This window comes from Somniosus microcephalus, unplaced genomic scaffold (genome assembly GCF_052327205.1).
Source record: "Somniosus microcephalus isolate GS21.2 unplaced genomic scaffold, FLI_Smic_1.0 unresolved_chr7, whole genome shotgun sequence".
In the NCBI taxonomy this organism is placed as follows: Eukaryota; Metazoa; Chordata; class Chondrichthyes; order Squaliformes; family Somniosidae; genus Somniosus; species Somniosus microcephalus.
In genome coordinates, this window is record NW_028225185.1 from 20366928 (window position 1) to 20388733 (window position 21806).

A 21806-nucleotide genomic window follows, 5' to 3' on the forward strand; every position below is an offset into this window, starting at 1 on the left:
ACTGGACTAGCAATCCCAGAGGCCTGGACTAGTAATCTGGAGACGGGCAGTTCAAATCCCACTGTGGCCAGTTCGTGAATTTTGAATTCAGCTGTCGGATTGTCGTAAAAACCCATCTGGTTCACTAATGTCCCTTCAGGGAAGGAAATCTACTGTCCTCACCCGGTCTGGCCTATATGTGACTCCAGACCCACAGCAAGGTGGTTGACCCTTAACTGCCCCTGTGAAATGGTCTAGCGTGCCACTCAGAGGGCACCACCACCTTCTCGAGGGCAATTGGGGATGGGCAATAAATGGCGGCCTCGCCAGCGGCGCCCACATCCCGTGACTGAATAAATTAAAATGAACAATGACGTGGATGACACGAAGAGGGTCATGTCCGTGATTTTACAAAGAGTTGAGTCATTTTAGTTCAATGCTAGGGGGAGTTGCTCTACTGAAGTGCGGAGATGTAATGGTATGAGCAGTCCATCATTGGCTGGAAGGAAGTGGCATTCAGCACAGGTTTGGAGACAACTGTGCAGCCATCGGTTGGGCAGCAACACTCCCCGACCATCACGGCACGCGACCCTGTCTGCCAACACGCCACCGTGCAAGAACGAGGCTGCGACTTGGACAGTGCGAGTGTTGCCCGCCTGCCCCTGAAGACGCAGACTTCCCCGGGGCACGGCTGCCGAGACCCGGGATGCCCTCTCCTACCTTGGCCAAGTGACCATTCACACGCGAGCCTGGACACCGAGCATTGGTAGGCCGGTTGGTCGTGGGCATCATGCTCAGTCTGCTGAATAGTAAGGAGGAGCAGGATTTCTGGCTGATTTGTGCCCTCACTAACCCAGCTTTTAATGGGGTGTTTGTAGCCAAGTGGACATCAGCTTATAAGCAATTCGGACTTAACCTTTCAGGTAACTTCTTTGGCCAGAGTACGGGACAACCTCAGCGAAAGTCAGAGTTCGCTATATTAAATGATGCTCACAAGCCTGTATTATATTGAATTGTAATGGGCAAGTTATATTAGCTATGTTACCCCACTATTCAAAAAAGGTGGTAGAGAGAAAACGGGGAATTACAGACCGGTAAGCCTGACATCGGTAGTGGGGAAAATGCTAGAGTCAATTATAAAAGATGTAATAGCAGAGCACTTGGAAAACAGTGACAGGATCGGACAAAGTCAACATGGGTTTACAAAAGGTAAATCGTGCTTGACTAATCTACTGGAATTTTTTGAGGATGTAACTGATAGAATAGATAAGGGAGAACCAGTGGATGTGGTGTATTTGGACTTTCAAAAGGCTTTCGATAAGGTCCCACATAAGAGATTAGCATGTAAAGTTAAGGCACATGGGATTGGGGGCAAGGTACTGACTTGGATAGAGAGCTGGTTGGCAGACAGGAAGCAAAGAGTTGGAATAAACGGGTCTTTTTCCGAGTGGCAGGCAGTGACTAGTGGGGTACCGCAGGGATCGGTCCTAGGACCCCAGCTATTCACAATATATATTAATGATCTAGACGAGGGAACTAGATGTAATATCTCCAAGTTTGCAGATGACACAAAGCTGGGTGGGCGTGTGTGCTGTGAGGAGGATGCCGAGAAACTCCAGTATGATTTGGACAGGTTGGGTGATTGGGCAGAAGCATGGCAGATGCAATATAATGTGGATAAATGCGAGATTATCCACTTTGGTGGCAAAAACAGGAAGGCAGATTATCCGAACGGCAATAGATTGGGAGAAGGAGAAGTGCAACGAGACCTGGGTGTCCTTGTGCACCAGTCACTGAAGGTAAGCATGCAGGTGCAGCAGGCGTTTAAGAAGGCAAATGGTATGTTGGCCTTTGTAGCGAGAGGGTTCGAGTACAGGAACAAGGATGTCTTGCTGCAGTTGTAACTCCTAAGACCATATCTTGAGTAGTGTGCGCAGTTTTGGTCACCTTATCTGAGGAAGGATGTTCTTGCCATGGAGGGACTGCAGCGAAGATTCACCAGACTGATACCTGGGAAGGCAGGAATGACGTACGAGGAGAGATTGGGTCGATTGGGCTTATACTCGCTGGAGTTTAGAAGAATGAGAGGGGATCTCATTGAAACTTATAAAATTCTAACAGGACTAGACAGACTAGATGCAGGAAGGATGTTCCCGAGGGTCGGGGAGTCCAGAACCAGGGGTCACAGTCTATGGATAAGGGGTAAGCCATTTAGGACAGAGATGAGGAGGAATTTCTTCACCCAGAGAGTGGTGAACCTGTGGAATTCTCTACCACAGAAGGCAGTAGAGGCCAATTCATTAAATATATTCAAGAAGGAGTTAGATATATTTCTTAAGGCTAAGGGGATCAAGGGATATGGGGAGAAAGCAGAGACAGGGTACTGAATTTGGATGATCAGCCATGATCGCATTGAATGGCGGAGCAGGCTCGAGGGGCCGAATGGCCTACTCCTGCTCCTATCTTCTATGTTTCTATGTGGCTGAAAACGGTCACATTTGTCGCGAGCCCGCCTACACACAGCATACACCCGCCCGAGAGACAAGGCCACACCGTGCCATTGACCACACTGCGAGCATGCCGCGGACCACATCCGATTTCGAATGGGCCTCGATACTGGCCAAAGGGCCCAGTGTGATCGGAGACACATGCCTCCCCCTGTAAGGTTGCTGCGCAGGTACGCTTGGGATTAGGTCACGGGCACCGTCCCTCGACAAAACCCGAGCCCAGGTCTGACCAGACGAGAGTGGCCCATAGAACGCTGAGGCGATACCGGAATGAAGAAGAATAATGACTCGAGATCTAGGAGAGGAGACTGGACCACTCACTCCAATCCTCACCTGGGTCCAGAGAGGGACACACTGAAATCAGGAAAGGGAGCTTCACATTCTTCACCGTGCCAGTCACTCCGAGAAAGAGGAGCCAACAGAAGGGAAGGGAAAGAAGTGAAGATTCCTCAGTAGCTTAACCTGGATTTACGACACGGTTTTTACACCCTTGCTGACAACGTCAAGCACTGCCGACTTGAAGCTAATAGAAGAGGCGCCCAATGGCAAGACATGGTTCTGGTTGCTTTGCAAAGTTGCCAGATAATCGAGGCATTAAGGAGCCCGACAAGGCATCAGAGCTTTGTGTCCATTGCAGAGCTAGCAGTCCGAGATCTGCCCCGAACCAGAAGCAAGGAGATTGCCAGTGGCCAGCAGTGATTGGCTCTACCCTTTCCCCACTGATCTGAACAGAGGTGATGAGAAGGTGGTTATTGTGCGGTGGGCTCGTGAGCTGAATCAGCAGCAAAAAAGAATCAATCGTAATTGGCTATTTTCACCAGGTGAAAGTGGCGTCTCCCCCGCCGTGAGCAGTACGCAGAGCACCAGTAACCGGCGTGAGTCTCGGCCGCCACCCCCCACTTCAAAATGAAAAGGTCACGGCATGGTCACCTAAAGCAACGTGCTTCCATCTGGCGCCCAACTTTTAGCTTGTGATCTGAAACAATTTTGGGAGGCTGGCCGAGCCTGGCGGACGTAGGGCGCCAGCCAGTGTACAGAGCCTGATTCGACCCAGCACTTGAAGGAAAGGCACCTGGGCAAATGGTCCAGGCACAGGGGACCGGGGTGTTGTCCACAGCCAACACAAAGTGCTTTTCCCACAATGTTGATTTTTAAACTTTTTAAAAAAATTTATTCTTCTATGGGATGTGGAAGTCACTGGCAATTTATTGCCCGTCCCTAGTTGCCCCTTGAGAAGGTGGTGGTGAGCCGCCTTCTTGAACCGCTGCAGTCCGTGCGGTGAAGGTGCTCCCACAGTGCTGTTAGGGAGGGAGTTCCAGGATTTTGACCCAGCGACGATGAAGGAACGGCCGATATATTTCCAAGTCAGGATGGTGTGAGACTTGGGAGGGGAACTTGGGAGGTGGTGGTGTTCCCATGCGCCTGCTGCCCTTCTGTTTCTAGGCGGTAGAGTTCGCGGGTTTGGGAGTTGTTGCCGAAGAAGCCTTGGCAGCACCAGGGGAACGGTAGCATAGTGGTGATGTCACTGGGCCAGTAATCCAGAGGCCTGGACTAATGATCCAGAGACGGGAGTTCAAACCCCACCACGGCAGCTGGGGAATTTAAATTCGGTTAATTAAATAAATCTGGAATAATTAGTAGCATCAGTAATGGTGACCATGAAACTATTGGATCGTCGTAAAAACCCGTCTGGTTCACGAACGTCCCTTTAGAGAGGGAAATCTACTGCCCTTACCCGGTCTGGCCGATATGTGACTCTTAACTGCCCTGGGAAATGTCCTAGTTGTAACAAACCGTTACGAAAGACAATGTGGATTGCCCTGACCTTTTCATTCAGTGGGTTTGAGCGACTACCAGAACAACAAAGCAAAAATGTATTTTAAAGAAGTGAGAGCTGGGTTCACTTTGCAGTTAAAAGATTTAGATTTTGTGGTTGCATACATTAATTGGCTTCAACGTGTGATCTGATTTGATGTTAATTGTTTCTGCTATGAGCAAGACCAGGAGCATGGATCTGTCCAATACTTTTAAATCCTGACAATGGGCGGACAGGAATACGGGAGATTGCAGTCGAGGACAGGCAGGTCGATGGCAAGGACAGGATCGTTAAGTCAAATCTTCAAATCAAATCAATTGAACGCCCACCTCCACCTCCATTGTTATTTATCTACAAAATATACGCGTGCAGTTCCCAGTTCCCACCCCAATCCTTCCCGATTCAGGCTCGGATTGAAGGATTCAGCCTGTGGCCATTCTTTACGAGTTAACTCGGGCAGTGATGTGTCATGGGAATTTGAACAAGACAAGTGCCAATGCCAAGCCCGTGCCTGTCCTCCAGATGTGCATTTTCCAGTAGAAATGAATTGAATGGAAACCGCCTGGTTACAATGCTCGGAAACCTTTATTCAGTCTAGCTTTCAACCAGATTGGATTGCAGCCCTGGTCTTCCTCAGTTATCCAGAGAGAATGGACAATTCTTACATCAACACCTGCTGAAGCCGGCATTACCATCATTGAACAGAAATGAGATGCATCCACAAAGTTAAGTCACCGAATTAGTGTCATGCGATCCGCACACGAACCATTTTTTGATTCCGCAATGCTTTGTAGAAACCCAGCAATCAAATCTCAAAACCGTCGGCAGTTGCTCGTGCCCGGAGCGATGGACATTGGTCTCGCCGCCCGAGACAGTAGCTAGCATTGGCGTCAGGAACGATCAGCCCAGAGTTGCGATTTGAGAGAGCCGGCTTCCTCCTGTAGCGGTTGTGGAGAAGGGGGGGGGAAACGCGCCCAACATTTTCAACCCAGTCCAACAACAGCTAGAGAAACTTTAGGGGGCGAGCCAGTGTTGGGAGAGCAGCAGCCAAGGACTATTGTCGCTGCGAGTCGGTGTTTTTTTGTTTTGCGGAATTGGGAGCAGGAGGGAATTGGCCTGGGGGGTGGGGGGGGGTGGGGGAGGGCCAGGGAACAAGAGGGGGATGATCAACCCATCACTGGCTCCACCCCTGCAGAAGATAATCAGACAAGTGGGCGACGGTGCAGTCTCATCCTTCTTTCAATTGCGAGGAGGACGCCCCAAAAAAACACTTGTAATGTTGAGAGGGGGCCTCGGCGCTCATGATCGAACAATGTTACTGCACGCAGTCAACTTTCAACAGTCGGAACAGCCCAATACGCGGCCTCCAATGAAGAGAGGGCCAAGGCGCACACAGCAGAAGACCAGTGTATTGGGCTGAACATGAGAGAAATCACAACTCAGAGCAACATTGAGTGAAGCAAGGTGAAAGCAAACATTTTCAATGTTGTTCACGTTAGAAGCAGCGAAGGCAGCGTGGAAAAGAGGGAGGCGAGGAGAATCAGGAGGGAGGAAGAGAATGAAGAACATTGGAAAGGCAACGGCGAAGAGCGGGTTAGCTAGCCATTAAAAACAGTAGTGAGTGTCACCTGGTGCTGCGTGGCCAGCTAATGTATAGGACCTCTTGACATGGACGTTCGCGGTTTCCCACTGACCTGCCCTCCAGCGGATGACTGGCCCATCACGTACGATCTGGTCACGACGCTGTCGCCTCCGCCGCCGCCGCTGCCGCTGCCGCTGCGGTAGGATTTGGTCACCGTCGAGCGGGAGGTTGAACCGCCGGTGATGATGGTGCTCTTCTGCTCGGAGCCGGTCACGGAATGGGACGATTCGCCGGGCGTCTTGTCTGCTGGCTGACCACAAGAGCCACAAACAATGGTACGAGAACGAAGGTTATACTCTGCGTCTGCACTTGCGCTGGTGCTGTGGGCAGCCTGTCAGATTTCAAACAGCATCAGCCTGTATCAGGAGTGAGTCGACTCCCAAGACATACACGCATTTTTTTTTTTTTTTTTTTAATTATTTTTTTTTATTAAACAAGCACTTTCAGAGGACTCGTTCCGTCTCTTCGAGCACCGCACCGCCATCGAGAACTAAAACCAAACCTTCGTCAAATTGTATTTGGTCTGTTCCTGCATGGGAAAACCGCGTGGGAAACGGAACTTACTGCCAGAAACAGGCAGGGCTTTTCGCTTATTGATTCACAGGATGTGGGCGTCGCTGGCAAGGCCGGCATTTATTGCCCATCCCTAATTACCCCTTGAGAAGGTGGTGGTGAGCCGACCTTCTTGAATGCAACCGAGTGGCTTGCTCGGCCATTTCAGAGGGCTGTCAAGAGTCAACCACATTGCTTTGGGTCTGGAGTCACATCTCGGCCAGGCCGGGTAAGGACAGTAGATTTCCTTCCCTCAGAAGGGCATGAGTGAGCCAGATGGGTTTTTACAACAATCCGGTAGTTTCATGGTCACCGTTACTGATACAGGTAGACTATCCTTTATCCGAAAACCTCGGGACCAGCCGTGTTTCGGTTTTCGGAGAATTTCGGATTTCGGAAGGTGGGTCGGCAGGGGGGGGGGGTCCGCGCGCATGACTTACGCTGACGCTCAGCGTAAGTCGGCGGGGGTCGGGGTCGGCGGGGGTCCGCGGGGGGGGGGGTCGGCGGGGGGGTCGCGCGCATGACTTACGCTGACGCTCAGCGTAAGTCGGCGGGGGTCGGGGTCGGCGGGGGTCCGCGGGGGGGGGGGGGTCGGCGGGGGGGTCGTGCGCACGACTTACGCTGACGCTCAGCGTAAGTCGGCGGGGGTCGGGGTCGGCGGGGGTCCGCGGGGGGGGTCGGCGGGGGGGTCGTGCGCACGACTTACGCTGACGCTCAGCGTAAGTCGGCGGGGGTCGGGGTTGGCGGGGGTCCGCGGGGGGGGGGGTCGTGCGCATGACTTACGCTGACCCTCTGCTCAGCGTAAGTCGTGCGCACGACTTACGCTGAACGAAAAAACCTTCGGGTTTTAGAGGTTTTCGGAAGTTCAGATAAAGGGTAGTCTACCTGTACTAGCTTTTTATTCTAGATTTATCTAACAGGGAGAGGTAGCACTAAGGCCAGGCAACATCCGTGGAGAGAGAAACAGAGTCAATGTTTCAGGTCGAAACCCTTCGTCAGAACTGAGAAAAAATACAGGAAATGAAACAGATTAAAAGGCCAGTCTGGGGGCTGGGAAATGGGGATGAGAGAACAAAAGAGAAGTGAAGAGACATTAAGAGGTATTCAAAACCAGACGAGATGGTGGTCGGACTAGTGGAGACAAAAGACGGCTCTAGATTAGGTGTGAAATGCGCTGGCAGAATAAGAGACAGCTGCCATGCGGGAGAGAGGAAAAAGGGCCAAAACAAAGGTGTGGATAAAATATATATGTAAAAATGTAATCATCTTTGGGGATGGTTTCAAAGAGCCAATTCACCGCAAAGCAAGAAAAACGGTGACCGATAATCGTGTTTGATTTGGTCTAAATCAGCCTCTGCTTTCCTCTATAGAAGGTTAAGGGGTGATCTGATTGAAGTTTTTAGGATTTTGAAAGGAATTGATGGGTTAGAGAGAGAGAGAAACCTTTTCCGCTGGTGGGGGGGGGGGGGGGCAGTCTAGGACAAGGGGGCATCACCTTAAAATCAGAGCCAGGCCATTCAGGAGAGAAGTTAGGATACGCTTCTTCACACCAAGGGTGGTAGGAGTGTGGAACTCCATCCCACAAACGGCAGTAGACGCCAGCTCAATGAATCATTTGAAATCTGAGGTTTTCGCTAGCCATGGGTAATTAAGGGATAATGAAGGCAAGGCGGGTGGATGGAGTTAGGGTGCAGATCAGCCCTTGAACAGGCTCGAGGGGCCGAATGGCCTCCTCCTGTTCAGACGTTCATCTCGGAAAGTCCCGTTCTCTCAAGCTTGGGGTTTTCCAAACTCATCCAGTCAGCAGGCATCAACTGGTGGGGTGGCACAAAGCATGAAGGGGCTTCACCACGTGAGGACGGTATTCAAAAACCTTCACCCATGCTGTGCAATAGCTGGGTTGAGCAGGTCAGTAAAACCGGGATCTAACACAAGCGTTTTGATGCAGCAAGATATCAAAGCAGGAGCGTCAACCGGCAACACACTGTACTCTATTACTCTGTAGTGGCTGGGTTTTCACAGGCCTGTCAACCGTGGCTCAGTGGGTAGCACTCTCTCCTCAGTCAGAAGGTTGTGGGTTCGAGTCCCGCTCCAGAGACTTGAGCCCGTAATCCAAGCTGACACTCCCAGTCTCAGTACTGAGGGAGCACCGCACTGTCAGAGGGGCAGTGCCAAGGGAGCGCCCCGCTGTCGGAGGGGCGGTACTGAGGGAGCGCCGCACTGTCGGAGGGGCGGTACTGAGGGAGCGCCGCACTGTCGGAGGGGCAGTACTGAGAGAGTGCCGCACTGTCGAGGGGCAGTACTGAGGGAGCGCCGCACTGTCGGAGGGGCAGTACTGAGGGAGCGCCGCACTGTCGGAGGGGTGGTACTGAGGGAGCAGCATGCTGTCGGAGGGGCAGTACTGAGGGAGCGCCGCACTGTCGGAGGGGCAGTACTGAGAGAGCGCCGCACTGTCGGAGGGGCAGTACTGAGGGAGCGCCGCACTGTCGGAGGGGCAGTACTGAGGGAGCGCCGCACTGTCGGAGGGGTGGTACCGAGGGAGCAGCACGCTGTCGGAGGAGCGGTACTGAGGGAGCGCCGCACTGTCGGAGGGGCGGTATTGAGGGAGCGCCACACTGTCGGAGGGGCGGTACTGAGGGAGCGCCGCACTGTCCGAGGGGCAGTACTGAGGGAGCGCCGCACTGTCCGAGGGGCCGTCTTTCAGATGAGACATTAAACCGAGGCCCCGTCTGCCCTCTCAGGTGGATGTAAAAGATCCCACGGCCACTATTGGAAGAAGAGCAGGGGAGTTCTCCCCGGTGTCCTGGGGCCAATATTTATCCCTCAACCAACATCTAAAACAGATGATCTGGTCATTATCACATTGCTGTTTGTGGGAGCTTACTGTGCGCAGTTTGGCTGCCGTGTTTCCTGCATTACCACAGTAACTACACTCCAAAGAAGGACTTAATTGGCTGTAAAGCACTTTGGGACGTCCTGAGGTGGTGAAAGGCGCTGGAGAAATCTCTTTCTTGACACTGCACAGTGACGATACAGTGCTCGCTTAACCTGCTGTGCCGAGCATTGCCCACTGTAGGAATACCCAATGCACCCTCGAACAACCGTTTATACCATCAGCACCGTACGATTCCCCCCTCTTCCTTACAGCAAGGTCTCGCACTGGAAGCATGCCTTTAGAAAGGAGGCCGCAGAAGAAAGGCTTAGCAGGCGCATCAGGTTTAAGCTCACACAAGCTGGAAGCTCCAGGAAAAAAAAAAGAACAGATTTGAAAGGTGAATTCCCCCCCCCACCCCCTCCAGAGAATTGATTACCCCCATGGGACATAATGCTAGCTTGGGGTTGGGACAAGAGGGTTGTAGTTAAACACTTGTCCCAATTCTACCACAGGTTATGGAAATGCAAAAGCATTTTTTCAAATTCCGCCTTCCCACATTAAATGGTAAGTCACTGAGAAGGACAGAGGATCAGAGGGACCTTGGAGTGCATGTCCGCAGATCCCTGAAGGTAGCAGGACAGGTAGCTAAGGTGGTGATGAAGGCGTACAGGATACTTGCCTTTATTAACCGAGGCATAGAATATAAGAGCAGGGGAGGTTATGCTTGAACTGTATAAAACACTAGTTAGGCCACAGCTAGAATATTGTGTGCCGTTCAGGTCACCACATTACAGGAAGGCTGTGATTGCACTAGAGAGGATGCAGAGGAGATTTACCAGGATGTTGCACCCCAGGGCTGGAGAATTTTAGCTATGAGGAAAGATTGGACAGGTTGGGGTTGTTCTCTTTGGAACAGAGGAGGCTGAGGGGAGACATAATTGAGGTGTATAAAATTATGAGGGGCCTGGATAGTGTGGATAAGGAAGGACCTATTTCCCTTAGCAGAGAGGGTCAATAACCAGGGGGCAGAGATTTAAAGTAATTGGGAGAAGGATTAGAGGGGAGTTGAGGAGAATTGTTTTCACGCAGAGGGTGGTGGGGGTCTGGAACTCACTGCCTGAAAGGGTGGGAGAGGCAGAAACCCTCATTGCATTTAAAAAGAACTTGGATATACACTTGAAGTGCCGTAACCTACAGGGCTACGGACCAAGAGCTGGAAAGTGGGATTAGGCTGGAGAGCTCAGACACGATGGGCCGAATGGCCTCCTTCTGTGCCATAAATTTCTATGATTCGACGAACAGCTATTAATGCAAATCATGCATTGTCCCCATAAACCACTCAGGGGCCCATGCTTTGCACAACACTCGGTTGGTTCGCTCAGTGGTCTCTCTGCTGCGCCGTTCAGTACAGGTGTCCCAGCCCGCAACGGCCATCCCGAGAGTATCGGCAATCCCAGAGCAATGGAGGATGACTAACCTGAGGCACCAGCGCAGCACACCGAGGGGAATCGCTTCAATACCACCTCCAGTTTATCGCTAATAGGCGCAAAGCTAGCTTGAGAAAACTGCAATCACTAAAACGGACACGGAATTGTTCGAGAGATGCATTGGAGGCAGCTTCTGGAAATACCCAGCAAACCAATGGGAACATAGGGAGGAACCACAGGAACAGGAGGAGGCCATTCAGCCCCTCGAGCCTGTTCCTCCATTCAATCAGATCATGGGTAATCTGTGACCGAACTCCATATCCCTCGATACCCTTACCCAACAAAAATCTATCAGTAAGAACAACAGAAAATGCTGGAAAGACTCAGCAGGCTAGGCAACATCCGTGGAGAGAAAATAGAGTCAACGTTTCGGGTCAAAACCCTTTATCAAGACTGGAAAAGCACAGGAAATGAAACGGATTAAAAGGCCAGGCTGGGAGAGAACAAAAGAGAAGTGGAGAGACATTAAGAGGTATTCAAAACCAGACGAGATGGTGGTCGGACTAGTGGGGACAAAAGACGGCTCTAGATTTGCGGAACACCTCCGTTCAGTCCGTAAGGGTGACCCCGAGCTTCCTGTGGCCTGTCACTTTAATTCACCGCCCCATTCCCACTCGGACCTCACCATCCTCGGGCTCTTGCATTGTTCCACGGAAGCTCAGCGTAAGCTCGAGGAACAGCACCTCATCTTCCGATTAGGCACTTTGCAGCCTTCCGGACTCAACATAGAGTTCAACAATTTCAGATCAGAACCTCGGCCCCCATTACATTTTCACTTATTTTTTTATCCACCCCTTTGTTTTGGCCCCCCCCCTCCCTTTTATTCTCTCCCACATGGCAGCTGTCTCCCACTCTGCCAGCGCATTTCACACCTAATCTAGAGCCGTCTTTTGTCTCCACTAGTCCGACCACCATCTCGTCTGGTTTTGAATACCTCTTAATGGCTCCTCTTCTCTTTTGTTCTCTCCTAGCCTGGCCTTTTAATCCATTTCATTTCCTGTGCTTTTCCAGTCTGGACAAAGGGTTTGACCCGAAACGTTGACTATTTTCTCTCCACGGATGTTGCCTGGCCTGCTCAGTTTTTCCAGCATTTTCTGTTGTTATTTCAGATTTCCAGCATCTGCAGTATTTTGCTAAAAATCTATCAATCTCAGTCTTGAAAGCTCCAATTGACCCCCAGCCTCAACAGCTTTTTGGGGGAGAGTTTTCCAGATTTCCACCACCCTTAGTGTGAAGAAGTGCTTCCTGACATCACCCCTGAACAGCCTGGCTCTAATTTTAAGGTGACGCCCCCCCCCCTTGTTCTGGACTCCCCCCACCAGAGGAAATAGTTTCTCTCTCTCTACCCTATGGGGGAGCGAGTGCAGGATTGCTAGCACTCTATTTGAAACCGCCCATCCAGGTTTGACATTGGTTTACACTTTAGGATATCTGTAGACAACCCGACACCAAAAGTCAGTGCCGAGGGAGCGCCGCACTGTCGGAGGGGCGGCGCCGAGGGAGCGCCGCACTGTCGGGGGGGGGGGGGGGGCGGTACTGAGGGAGCGCCGCACTGTCGGAGAGGCCGTACTGAGGGAGCGCCGCACTGTCGGAGAGGCCGTACTGAGGGAGCGCCGCACTGCCGGAGAGGCCGTACTGAGGGAGCGCCGCACTGCCGGAGGGGCAGTACTGAGGGAGCGCCGCACTGTCGGAGGGGCAGTACTGAGGGAGCGCCGCACTGTCGGAGAGGCCGTACTGAGGGAGCGCCGCACTGTCGGAGAGGCCGTACTGAGGGAGCGCCGCACTGCCGGAGGGGCAGTCTTTCAGATGAGATGTTAAGCCGAGGCCCCCGTCTGCCCTCTCAGGTGGACGTAAAAGATCCCACGGCCACTATTGGAAGAAGAGCAGGGGGAGTTCTCCCCGGTGTCCTGGGGCCAATATTTATCCCTCAACCAACATCACTAAAAGCAGATGATCTGGTCATTATCACATTGCAGTTTGTGGGAGCTTTCTGTGCGCAAATTGGCTGCCGCGTTTCTTACAATTACAACAGTGACTACACTTCAAAAAATAATTAATTGGCTGTAAAACGCTTTGGGGCATCCCGAGGTGGGGAAAGGCGCTGGAGAAATGCAAGTCTGCCTTTAATTTCCAGCACACCTTGGCACCTCAGGTCATTTCCCAAATAAAAATGGTTCATTAATTAGATGAATCCTGTTTTATTCTATTGAATTCACCTGGCAGCTCAATATTCCGGGGTACAGAATCTTCAGGCGAGACAGAGGGGGAGGTAAAAGAGGAGGGGGTGTCGCAATATTAATTAAGGAGTCAATTACTGCAGTAAGGAGGGATGATATATTAGCAGGTTCCTCTAATGAGGCCATATGGGTGGAGCTTAAAAACAAAAAGGGGGCAAGCACTTTGCTGGGAGTGTACTATAGGCCTTCAAACAGTCAGGGGGAGATAGAGGAACAGATATGTAGGCAAATCTCAGAGAAATGTGCAAATAATAGGGAAATAATAATGGGGGATTTCAACTTCCCCAATATTAACTGGGATAGTCAGAGTGTGAAAGGCACAGAGGGTGTAGAATTCTTAAAGTGCATCCAGGAGAGCTTTTTGAGCCAGCATGTAGAAGGTCCTACAAGAGAGGGGGCGGTACTGGACCTAATTCTAGGGAATGTGGCCGGCCAAGTGGAAGAAGTGCTAGTAGGTGAGCACTTTGGTGACAGTGACCATAATATGGTGAGATTTAAGGTGGTCATGGAAAAGGACAGGGATGGGCCGGAAATAAAGGTTCTAAATTGGGGGAAGGCCGATTTTAATAGGATAAGGCAGGATCTGGCCAAAATGGACTGGGATCAGCTACTTGTAGGAAAATCCGCATCGGAGCAATGGGAGGCTTTCAGAAGGGAGATTGAGATCATACAATGGCAACATGTTCCCGTAAAGGTCAAGGGTGGTTCCAAAAACCACAGGGAACCTTGGATGTCAGGGGATATACGAGAATGGATTAGGAAAAAAAGGAGGGCTTTTGGCAGATACAAAAGGCTAAAGACGGAGGAAGCCCTAGAGGAGTACAAAAAGTGCAGGGGGATACTTAAAAAAGAAATTAGGAGATCAAGGAGGGGCCATGAAATAACACTGGCGAGCAAAATAAAGGAAAATCCTAAGATGTTTTATAAGTATATTAAGGGTAAGAGGATAACTAGGGAAAAAATAGGGCCCATTAGGGACAAAAGTGGCAATCTGTGTGTGGAGCCGGAAGATGTAGGAGGGGTTCTAAATGAATTTTTTGCATCTGTTTTCACTATGGAGAGGGACGATGTAGACATAGAAATAGGGCGGGGGGGACTGTGATATGCTCGAACATATTAACATCGAGAGGGAGGAGGTATTGGCGGTTTTAGCAGGCCTAAAAATGGATAAATCCCCAGGCCCGGACGAAATGTATCCCAGGCTGCTGTGTGAGGCAAAGGAAGAGATTGCGGGGGCTCTAACACATATATTCAGAACCTCTCTGGCCACAGGGGATGTGCCAGAGGACTGGAGAACCGCTAATGTAGTACCATTATTCAAGAAGGGGAGTAGGGAAAAACCGGGGAACTACAGGCCAGTGAGCCTAACATCAGTGGTAGGAAAATTATTGGAAAAAATTCTGAGGGACAAAATTAGTCTCCACTTGGAGAGGCAAAGATTAATCAGGGATAGTCAACATGGCTTTGTCAAGGGAAGATCATGTCTGACTAATTTGATTGAATTTTTTGAGGGGGTGACTAGGTGTGTGGATGAGGGTAACGCAGTGGATGTGGTATACATGGATTTCAGTAAGGCCTTCGATAAAGTCCCGCACAGGAGACTGGTCAAGAAGGTAAGAGCCCATGGAATCCAGGGTGCCTTGGCACATTGGATACAAAACTGGCTTAGTGGCAGAAGGCAGAGGGTGATGGTCGAAGGCTGTTTTTGTGACTGGAAGCCTGTGGCCAGTGGGGTACCACAGGGATCGGTGCTGGGTCCCTTGCTGTTTGTGGTCTACATTAATGACTTGGATATGAATGTAAAAGGTATGATCAGTAAGTTCGCGGATGATACAAAAATTGGTAGGGTGGTAAATAGCGAGGAGGGTAGTCTCAGTCTGCAGGACGATATAGATGGGCGGAACAGTGGCAAATGGAATTTAACCTGGAAAAGTGCGAGGTGATGCACTTTGGGGGGACTAACAAGGCAAGGGAATACACAATGAATGGTAAGACCCTAGGCAAGACGGAGGGTCAGAGGGATCTGGGTGTGCAAGTACACAGATCCCTGAAGGCGGCGGAACAGGTGGTAAAAAAGGCATATGGGATACTTGCCTTCATTAGCCGAGGCATAGAATATAAGAGCAAGGAGGTTATGATGGAGCTGTATAAAACACTGGTTAGGCCACAGCTGGAATACTGTGTGCAGTTCTGGTCGCCACACTACAGGAAGGATGTGATCGCTTTGGAGAGGGTGCAGAGGAGATTCACCAGGATGTTACCAGGGCTGGAGCGCTTCAGCTATGAAGAAAGACTGGGCAGATTGGGTTTGTTTTCCTTGGAGCAGAGGAGGCTGAGGGGGGACATGATTGAGGTGTACAAAATTATGAGGGGCATAGATAGGGTGGATGCTGAGGAGCTTTTTCCCTTAGTAGAGGGGTCAATAACTAGGGGGCATAGATTCAAGGTAAAGGGCGGGAGGTTTAGAGGGGATTTGAGAAAGAACTTTTTCACCCAGAGGGTGGTTGGAGTCTGGAACTCACTGCCTGAAAGGGTTGTGGAGGCTGGAACCCTCAACATTCAAGAAGCATTTGGATGAGCACTTGAAATGCCATAGCATACAAGGCTACGGGCCAAATGCTGGAATATGGGATTAGAATAGACAGGGCTTGATGGCCGGCGCGGACACGATGGGCCGAAGGGCCTCTATCCGTGCTGTATAACTCTATGACTCTAACCGACAGTTATTTTTCAGTTGGCGGGGTTGGACAGCCAAGGAAGTCAGAGTCTGCAGTCATCGCTGTCGAGGTTTACCCGAGAGTGACTGTGTTCGGGGTCAGGGTACAATCTCAACAAACTGCATTTATATAGCGCCATTAACGTAGTAAAACGTCCCAGGGTGCTTCACAGGAGCGATTATCAGACAAAATTTGACACCGAGTCACAAAGAGATATTAGGGCAGGTGACCAAAAGCTTGGTCAAAGAGGTCGGTTTTAAGGAGCGTCTTAAAGGAGGAGAGAGAGGCGGAGAGGTTTAGGGAGGGAATTCCAGAGCTCGGGGCCCAGGCGGCTGAAGGCACGGCCGCCAATGGTGGAGCGATGGAAATCGGGGGGATGCGCGAGAGTCCGGAATTGGAGGAGGGTGGAGATCTAGGAGGGTTGTGGGGCTGGAAGAGGTCACAGAGATAGGGAGAGGGGGGCGAGGAGGCCACGGAGTGATTTGAACAGGAGAATTTTATCTGCCCTCCCTCGGATTCAAATCCCTAAATAGACCCTACTCGTCACGGAGCCTCTCCGAACTCGGACAGAGAATGAGGGGAGGCCAGAGCACGGAGAATACACAAAGCTGCAGCATGACGGAGAGCAATGAGCTGAGTGCTCGGGCTAATCCCTCTCAACGGTCATGGTGCCAAACCTCAGCTTACACATACTTCCAAACAGCATGAGTAGGGATGTCAGAATATATAATCGCTGCATCAACAACTGCAGACCGAACCAGGCGTGCTGATTTTTGAATATCGTGATATCAAGGAAAAAAGCGCCTTCGGACCAAAAGGGTACCTGTTGGCGGTAATTGAATTAAACGGGCCACCACCAGTTTCAGACACAAGGTAGTGAGTTTCATGGAACTGCAAGGTAACTGGTCCAATCGCAGCAGTCGTCACTGGCCATATATCTTAACGAGGAGGAAGGTCCCTTTAACTAACTTAATCATAGAATCTCACAGCACAGGAGGAGGCCACTCGGCCCATCGTGCCTGTGCCGGCTCTTTGAAAGAGCTCTCCAATTAGTCCCACTCCCCCCCTGCTCTTTCCCCACAGCCCTGTGAATTTTTCCCCTTCAAGTATTTCTCCAATTCCACTTTTGAAAGTTACTATTGAATCTGCTTCCACCGCCCTTTCAGGCAGCGCGTTCCAGATCACAACAACTCGCTGCGTAAAAAACATTCTCCTCATCTCCCCCTCTGGTTCTTTTGCCAATCACCTTAAATCGGTGTCCTCTGGTTACCGACCCTCCTGCCACTGGAAACACTTTCTCCTTATTTACTCCATCAAAACCCTTCGTGATCCACAATTAATATATGACTGGAATAATTGTTTGCTAATTCAGTCACTAATTTATTGAGTAATTTGTTTAATGCCGTCTAGTTATTCGGATGGTTTCAAGAGTAGTCTTATTTTATTTTTTTTAACAAAATCATGGAAGCCACTGAAGAAATCAGAAGGAGACGGGTCTGTGTTTTCAAATACCTTTATTTAAACAAAGCAGATTGAAAAACAGGACCTTGCACGGATTTTAATTTAGTTTATATCCAAATCGGATCGATATCACGATAGATCGACACATTGCAATCCCTGTGTCACAATTCCTCACACAACAGGTTAATATTATGACATCCCTAACCATGCACCAGGAAATTCCCAGAGTTAGTTCAGAAACATCTTAAACAGAATGGAAGAAATAAGACAACGGATAGAGCCCAATGAGAGAGTCAAACCTTGGCATCGCCAGCCTGCGGAGACAGACAAACCCTTCCGGCTCTCATGAAAGGTTGGAATCTTCTACTGACTTAATCTTCATTGGGGTCACGTAAACATTTTACAGGGGTCGGGGGGGGGGGGGCACAGCTAACGGGCGCTGATAGCAAGGAGGTGCCCATCCCAATGGGTGCGGACAGTATGGAGGTGCCCAACCCAATGGGTGTGGACAGTATGGAGGTGCCCATCCCAATGGGTGTTGATAAGGAGGTGCCCATCCCAATGGGTGTGGACAGTATGGAGGTAACCATCCCAATGGGTGTGGACAGTATGGAGGTGCCCATCCCAATGCGTGTGGACAGTATGGAGGTGCCCATCCCAATGGGTGTGGATATCAAGGAGGTGCCCATCCCAATGGGCTGATAGCAAGGAGGTGCCCATCCCAATGGGTGTCGACAATATGGAGGTGCCCATCCCAATGGGTGTCGACAATATGGAGGTGCCCATCCCAATGGGTGTGGATATCAAGGAGGTGCCCATCCCAATGGGTGTGGATATCAAGGAGGTGCCCATCCCAATAGGTGTGGACAGTATGGAGGTGACCATCCCAACAGGTGTTGATAAGGAGATGCCCATCCCAATGGGTATGGACAGTATGGAGGTACCCATCCCAATGGGTGTGGACAGTATGGAGGTGCCCATCCCAATGGGTGTGGATATCAAGGAGGTGCCCATCCCAATGGGTTGATAGCAAGGAGGTGCCCATCCCAATGGGTGTCGACAATATGGAGGTGCCCATCCCAATGGGTGTGGATATCAAGGAGATGCCCATCCCAATGGGTATGGACAGTATGGAGGTGCCCATCCCAATGGGTGTTGACCATATGGAGATGCCCCTCGCAATGGGTGTGGACAGTATGGAGGTGCCCATCCCAATGGGTGTGGACAGTATGGAGGTGCCCATCCCAATGGGTGTGGACAGTATGGAGGTGCCCATCCCAATGGGTGTGGACAGTATGGAGATGCCCATCCCAATGGGTGTGGACAGTATGGAGGTGCCCATCCCAATGGGTGTGGACAGTATGGAGGTGCCCATCCCAATGGGCGTGGACAGTATGGAGATGCCCATCCCAATGGGTGTGGACAGTATGGAGGTGCCCATCCCAATGGGTGTGGACAGTATGGAGATGCCCATCCCAATGGGTGTGGACAGTATGGAGGTGCCCATCGCAATGGGCATGGACAGTATGGAGGTGCCCATCCCAATGGGTGTGGACAGTATGGAGGTGCCCATCGCAATGGGCATGGACAGTATGGAGGTGCCCATCCCAATGGGTGTGGATAGTAAGGGACCCATATCAACAGGGGTGCTGATAGAAAGGTTTGGCTGTCGAGGACCAACCAGTCTGTTCTCATTGGGTGCAAGCCCAGGAGTGACAGCTTTCAGTGTCTAACCACAGGGGTTGTGGGAGGCAAGACTCGGGAGAGGCGGAGCTTGCTGATCAGGGGCTTGAATGTCTCAAAATGGACTCAAAACATCTGGGAGGAAAGGGAGTTTGAAAGAGAAAAATGAGCGACAATTTTTTAAAATAAAAAGGCTCAGCACGCTCCTTCATGTAACCGGCCAATCGTGTCACATGGGCAATCACGCTCGTGACTAGTGACCGCTCAGAAGTCGAGCACACACACAGGGTGTTCGATCCAGGCCAGTTCAACCCAGGACGCTGCTGCAACAGTTCATTCCTTTCACTGTCCCAGTGCGCCATGTCACGCCAACAATGCTAATCACTCCTGGCGACTGGGCCATTCTCACGAACTAGATAATCAGAACAATGGCTAGGTCGGAGTTACAAGGCTGTAATGGCCGCAAGGGGTTCAAATGAAAAATGCGAGCGAAGGTCAGGTCATTGACACAATCACCCCGACTCCAAAAGCGTCCCAGCCTTGGGCTTTTCGGATAGATCAGGTCGCGTGTTACCAGTGGTGACAGTTATCATGTGGCTCCATCCGTTGGCCTGTTGCTGACGACAAACATTTGCCCTGCATTCGCTCGGACCTGCTGCCGCGGAGCTGGCGCACCTTGGCGGCGAGCCTGACCGAGAGCCCGGTCACACACACGGACCGGGATTTACGACCCGCTCGCGAGCAAGTTACGGCGGCGCGGCGGCAGAAAGTCCGAGGAACGTCCGAGCCCACGGAGGCGGGGAAAAATCGGCCTTGGGCGGCGTTGCACTGACCGCCTGTTACAACCCCTGCCCGTTACGCCCCCCGCTCCCCCCACCCCGCCTAATAGTCAGCTCCACTGCAGTCAGCGGAGTCGAACCTCAGGCGCGGCCTGGAACCGGCCGTATCGCGCTGTCGCCCAAGGCTGACTTCTACCCTGCTTTAACCTGTAATGCTCGAGGGCTTCATTTCTCAAATTCTGTTAAAGTTGATCAAAAAGGAATTCTTTGCGATCGAGTGTGCACGTTAAATACCACGGGCGCACAATTCACTTTTGGCTCCATTTTAGGTAGATATTTCCTTTTTTGCATTCAAGCAACAAAACAAAAAAAAAGTCGAGGTGATTATTATAACCGTATTTCCCACTTTGTTCATTTGCCTGTTCCACTGCAGCTCAAAGGGAGCCACTTGTCCACTTGTAAACCAAGGGGTGTGTGTGTGGTTTAAGGCTTGATCCGCGGGCAAGGTAAAGAAAGCCATGCAGGCGCGCGTGCAGCATTTACAGGGCTCCGAGGCGAAAGCTGGAGAGGGGGCAGCGAGCGGCCGCAGGAGCCCAGTGTTGGGGGGGGGGGGGGGGGGGGCAGGGGCGCCCTGCAAAGGGCACGTGGAAGCCCCTGCAAACCTTCAGAGGGCTCCAGGCCGGGGGGGGGGGGGGGGGGGGGGTGGACAAGCGTCACCTCCGAGAATATGAGCCGGCAAACTAAAATGGCAGGCAAGAGCTGAAGCAATTGGCAAGGGGGAACGCAGTATTCTCTACCCGCCATGGTGAGGGAGGGGTGCAGTTACAGTGCGGAGGGCTCAGAGACGACTTAGTGCTCGAACAGAAGCTAATCCACCCTCGGTGGGACTAATCCTCCTCCAACGTGTTGACAGTACCCTTCGCTTCCTAAAACTAGCAAGCCAGGGCCGACAAGAACTACCCTCTTAAAAAGGACAAGCTTCCTTGCTTTTTGAACCAGCTGTGTTGTGAACCTGGGTTTAAGAACTGAAACTCATTGCACCCTCCCAGCGGGCCGCGTGTTTTGTTCAGGAACTTCGGAGGGAGTTGGAGCAGGCACAGCCGGCAGCGAGAGCGCCTCCCCGCTCCACCCCACCCCTCCCCACCGAGGGTCTGGGTTAACTCGCAGCCCTGGCGGCTGGCCAGGGACCTGGGCCCTTCTCTCTCTCTCTCTTCAGATCCCCGCCCCTCTCTCACCAGCTCCCCACTGCCGTCACATCTCCCCCCTCAGGCCGGGGCAAGCGATCGGTTCCAAATGCACGCAAAGGGTTAAAGCCGCCAGTCCTTTTACGTCCGCTAGAGTTTAGAAGAATGAGAGGGGATCTCATTGAAACTTATAAAATTCTAACAGGACTAGACAGACTAGATGCAGGAAGGATGTTCCCAATGGCGGGGGAGTCCAGAACCAGGGGTCACAGTCTAAGGATAAGGGGTAAGCCATTTAGGACAGAGATGAGGAGGAATTTCTTCACCCAGAGAGTGGTGAACCTGTGGAATTCTCTACCACAGAAGGCAGTGGAGACCAATTCATTAAATATATTCAAGAAGGAGTTGGATATATTTCTTAAGGCTAAAGGGATCAAGGGATATGGGGAGAAGGCAGGGACAGGGTACAGAATTTGGATGATGAGCCATGATCTCATTGAATGGCGGAGCGGGCTCGAGGGGCCGAATGGCCTACTCCTGCTCCTATCTTCTATGTTTCTATGTCCTGACGCTAGACTTCCACAGAACTAAGACAGCGCGAGAGAGAGAGAGAGTGAGAGAAGGGGGAGGCTCCCTATCAGATGGCCAGCAAGCGGGGAAGGAGAACATTAAAAGAATCGCAAAGCCCTCTCAACTGAAAGAGGAGAATCCCATCCCCCCCCCCCCCCACAGAACAAGCACCCCCCCCATCCGTGTAAATCTCGAATCAATTTACCGAACAAAAGCTGCCGATGCCACAAGGGCAGGAATGATTTCGAAGCAGTTCATGACATGCCGAGGTACCCGTCCAGTCATTGCGATGCTATCCTTTCACTCCCGGGATCTGA

General features: G+C 51.4%; 1 protein-coding gene across 4 annotated transcripts in view; it reads right to left on the reverse strand.

Annotated features, from left to right (window-relative positions):
• The window catches only part of lmna (lamin A), a 158999-nt gene that overhangs the window by 21600 nt on the left and 115593 nt on the right, over positions 1-21806 (reverse strand). For 2 of the 4 annotated variants that reach the window (XM_085978756.1, XM_085978753.1), the window contains exon 12: positions 5997-6275. In XM_085978756.1, coding sequence (XP_085834882.1) covers positions 5997-6275 — 279 coding nt within the window. Of the gene's footprint in view, positions 1-5930; positions 6276-21806 lie in introns of all 4 variants that reach the window. The other 2 variants (XM_085978754.1, XM_085978755.1) reach the window with 2 other exon arrangements.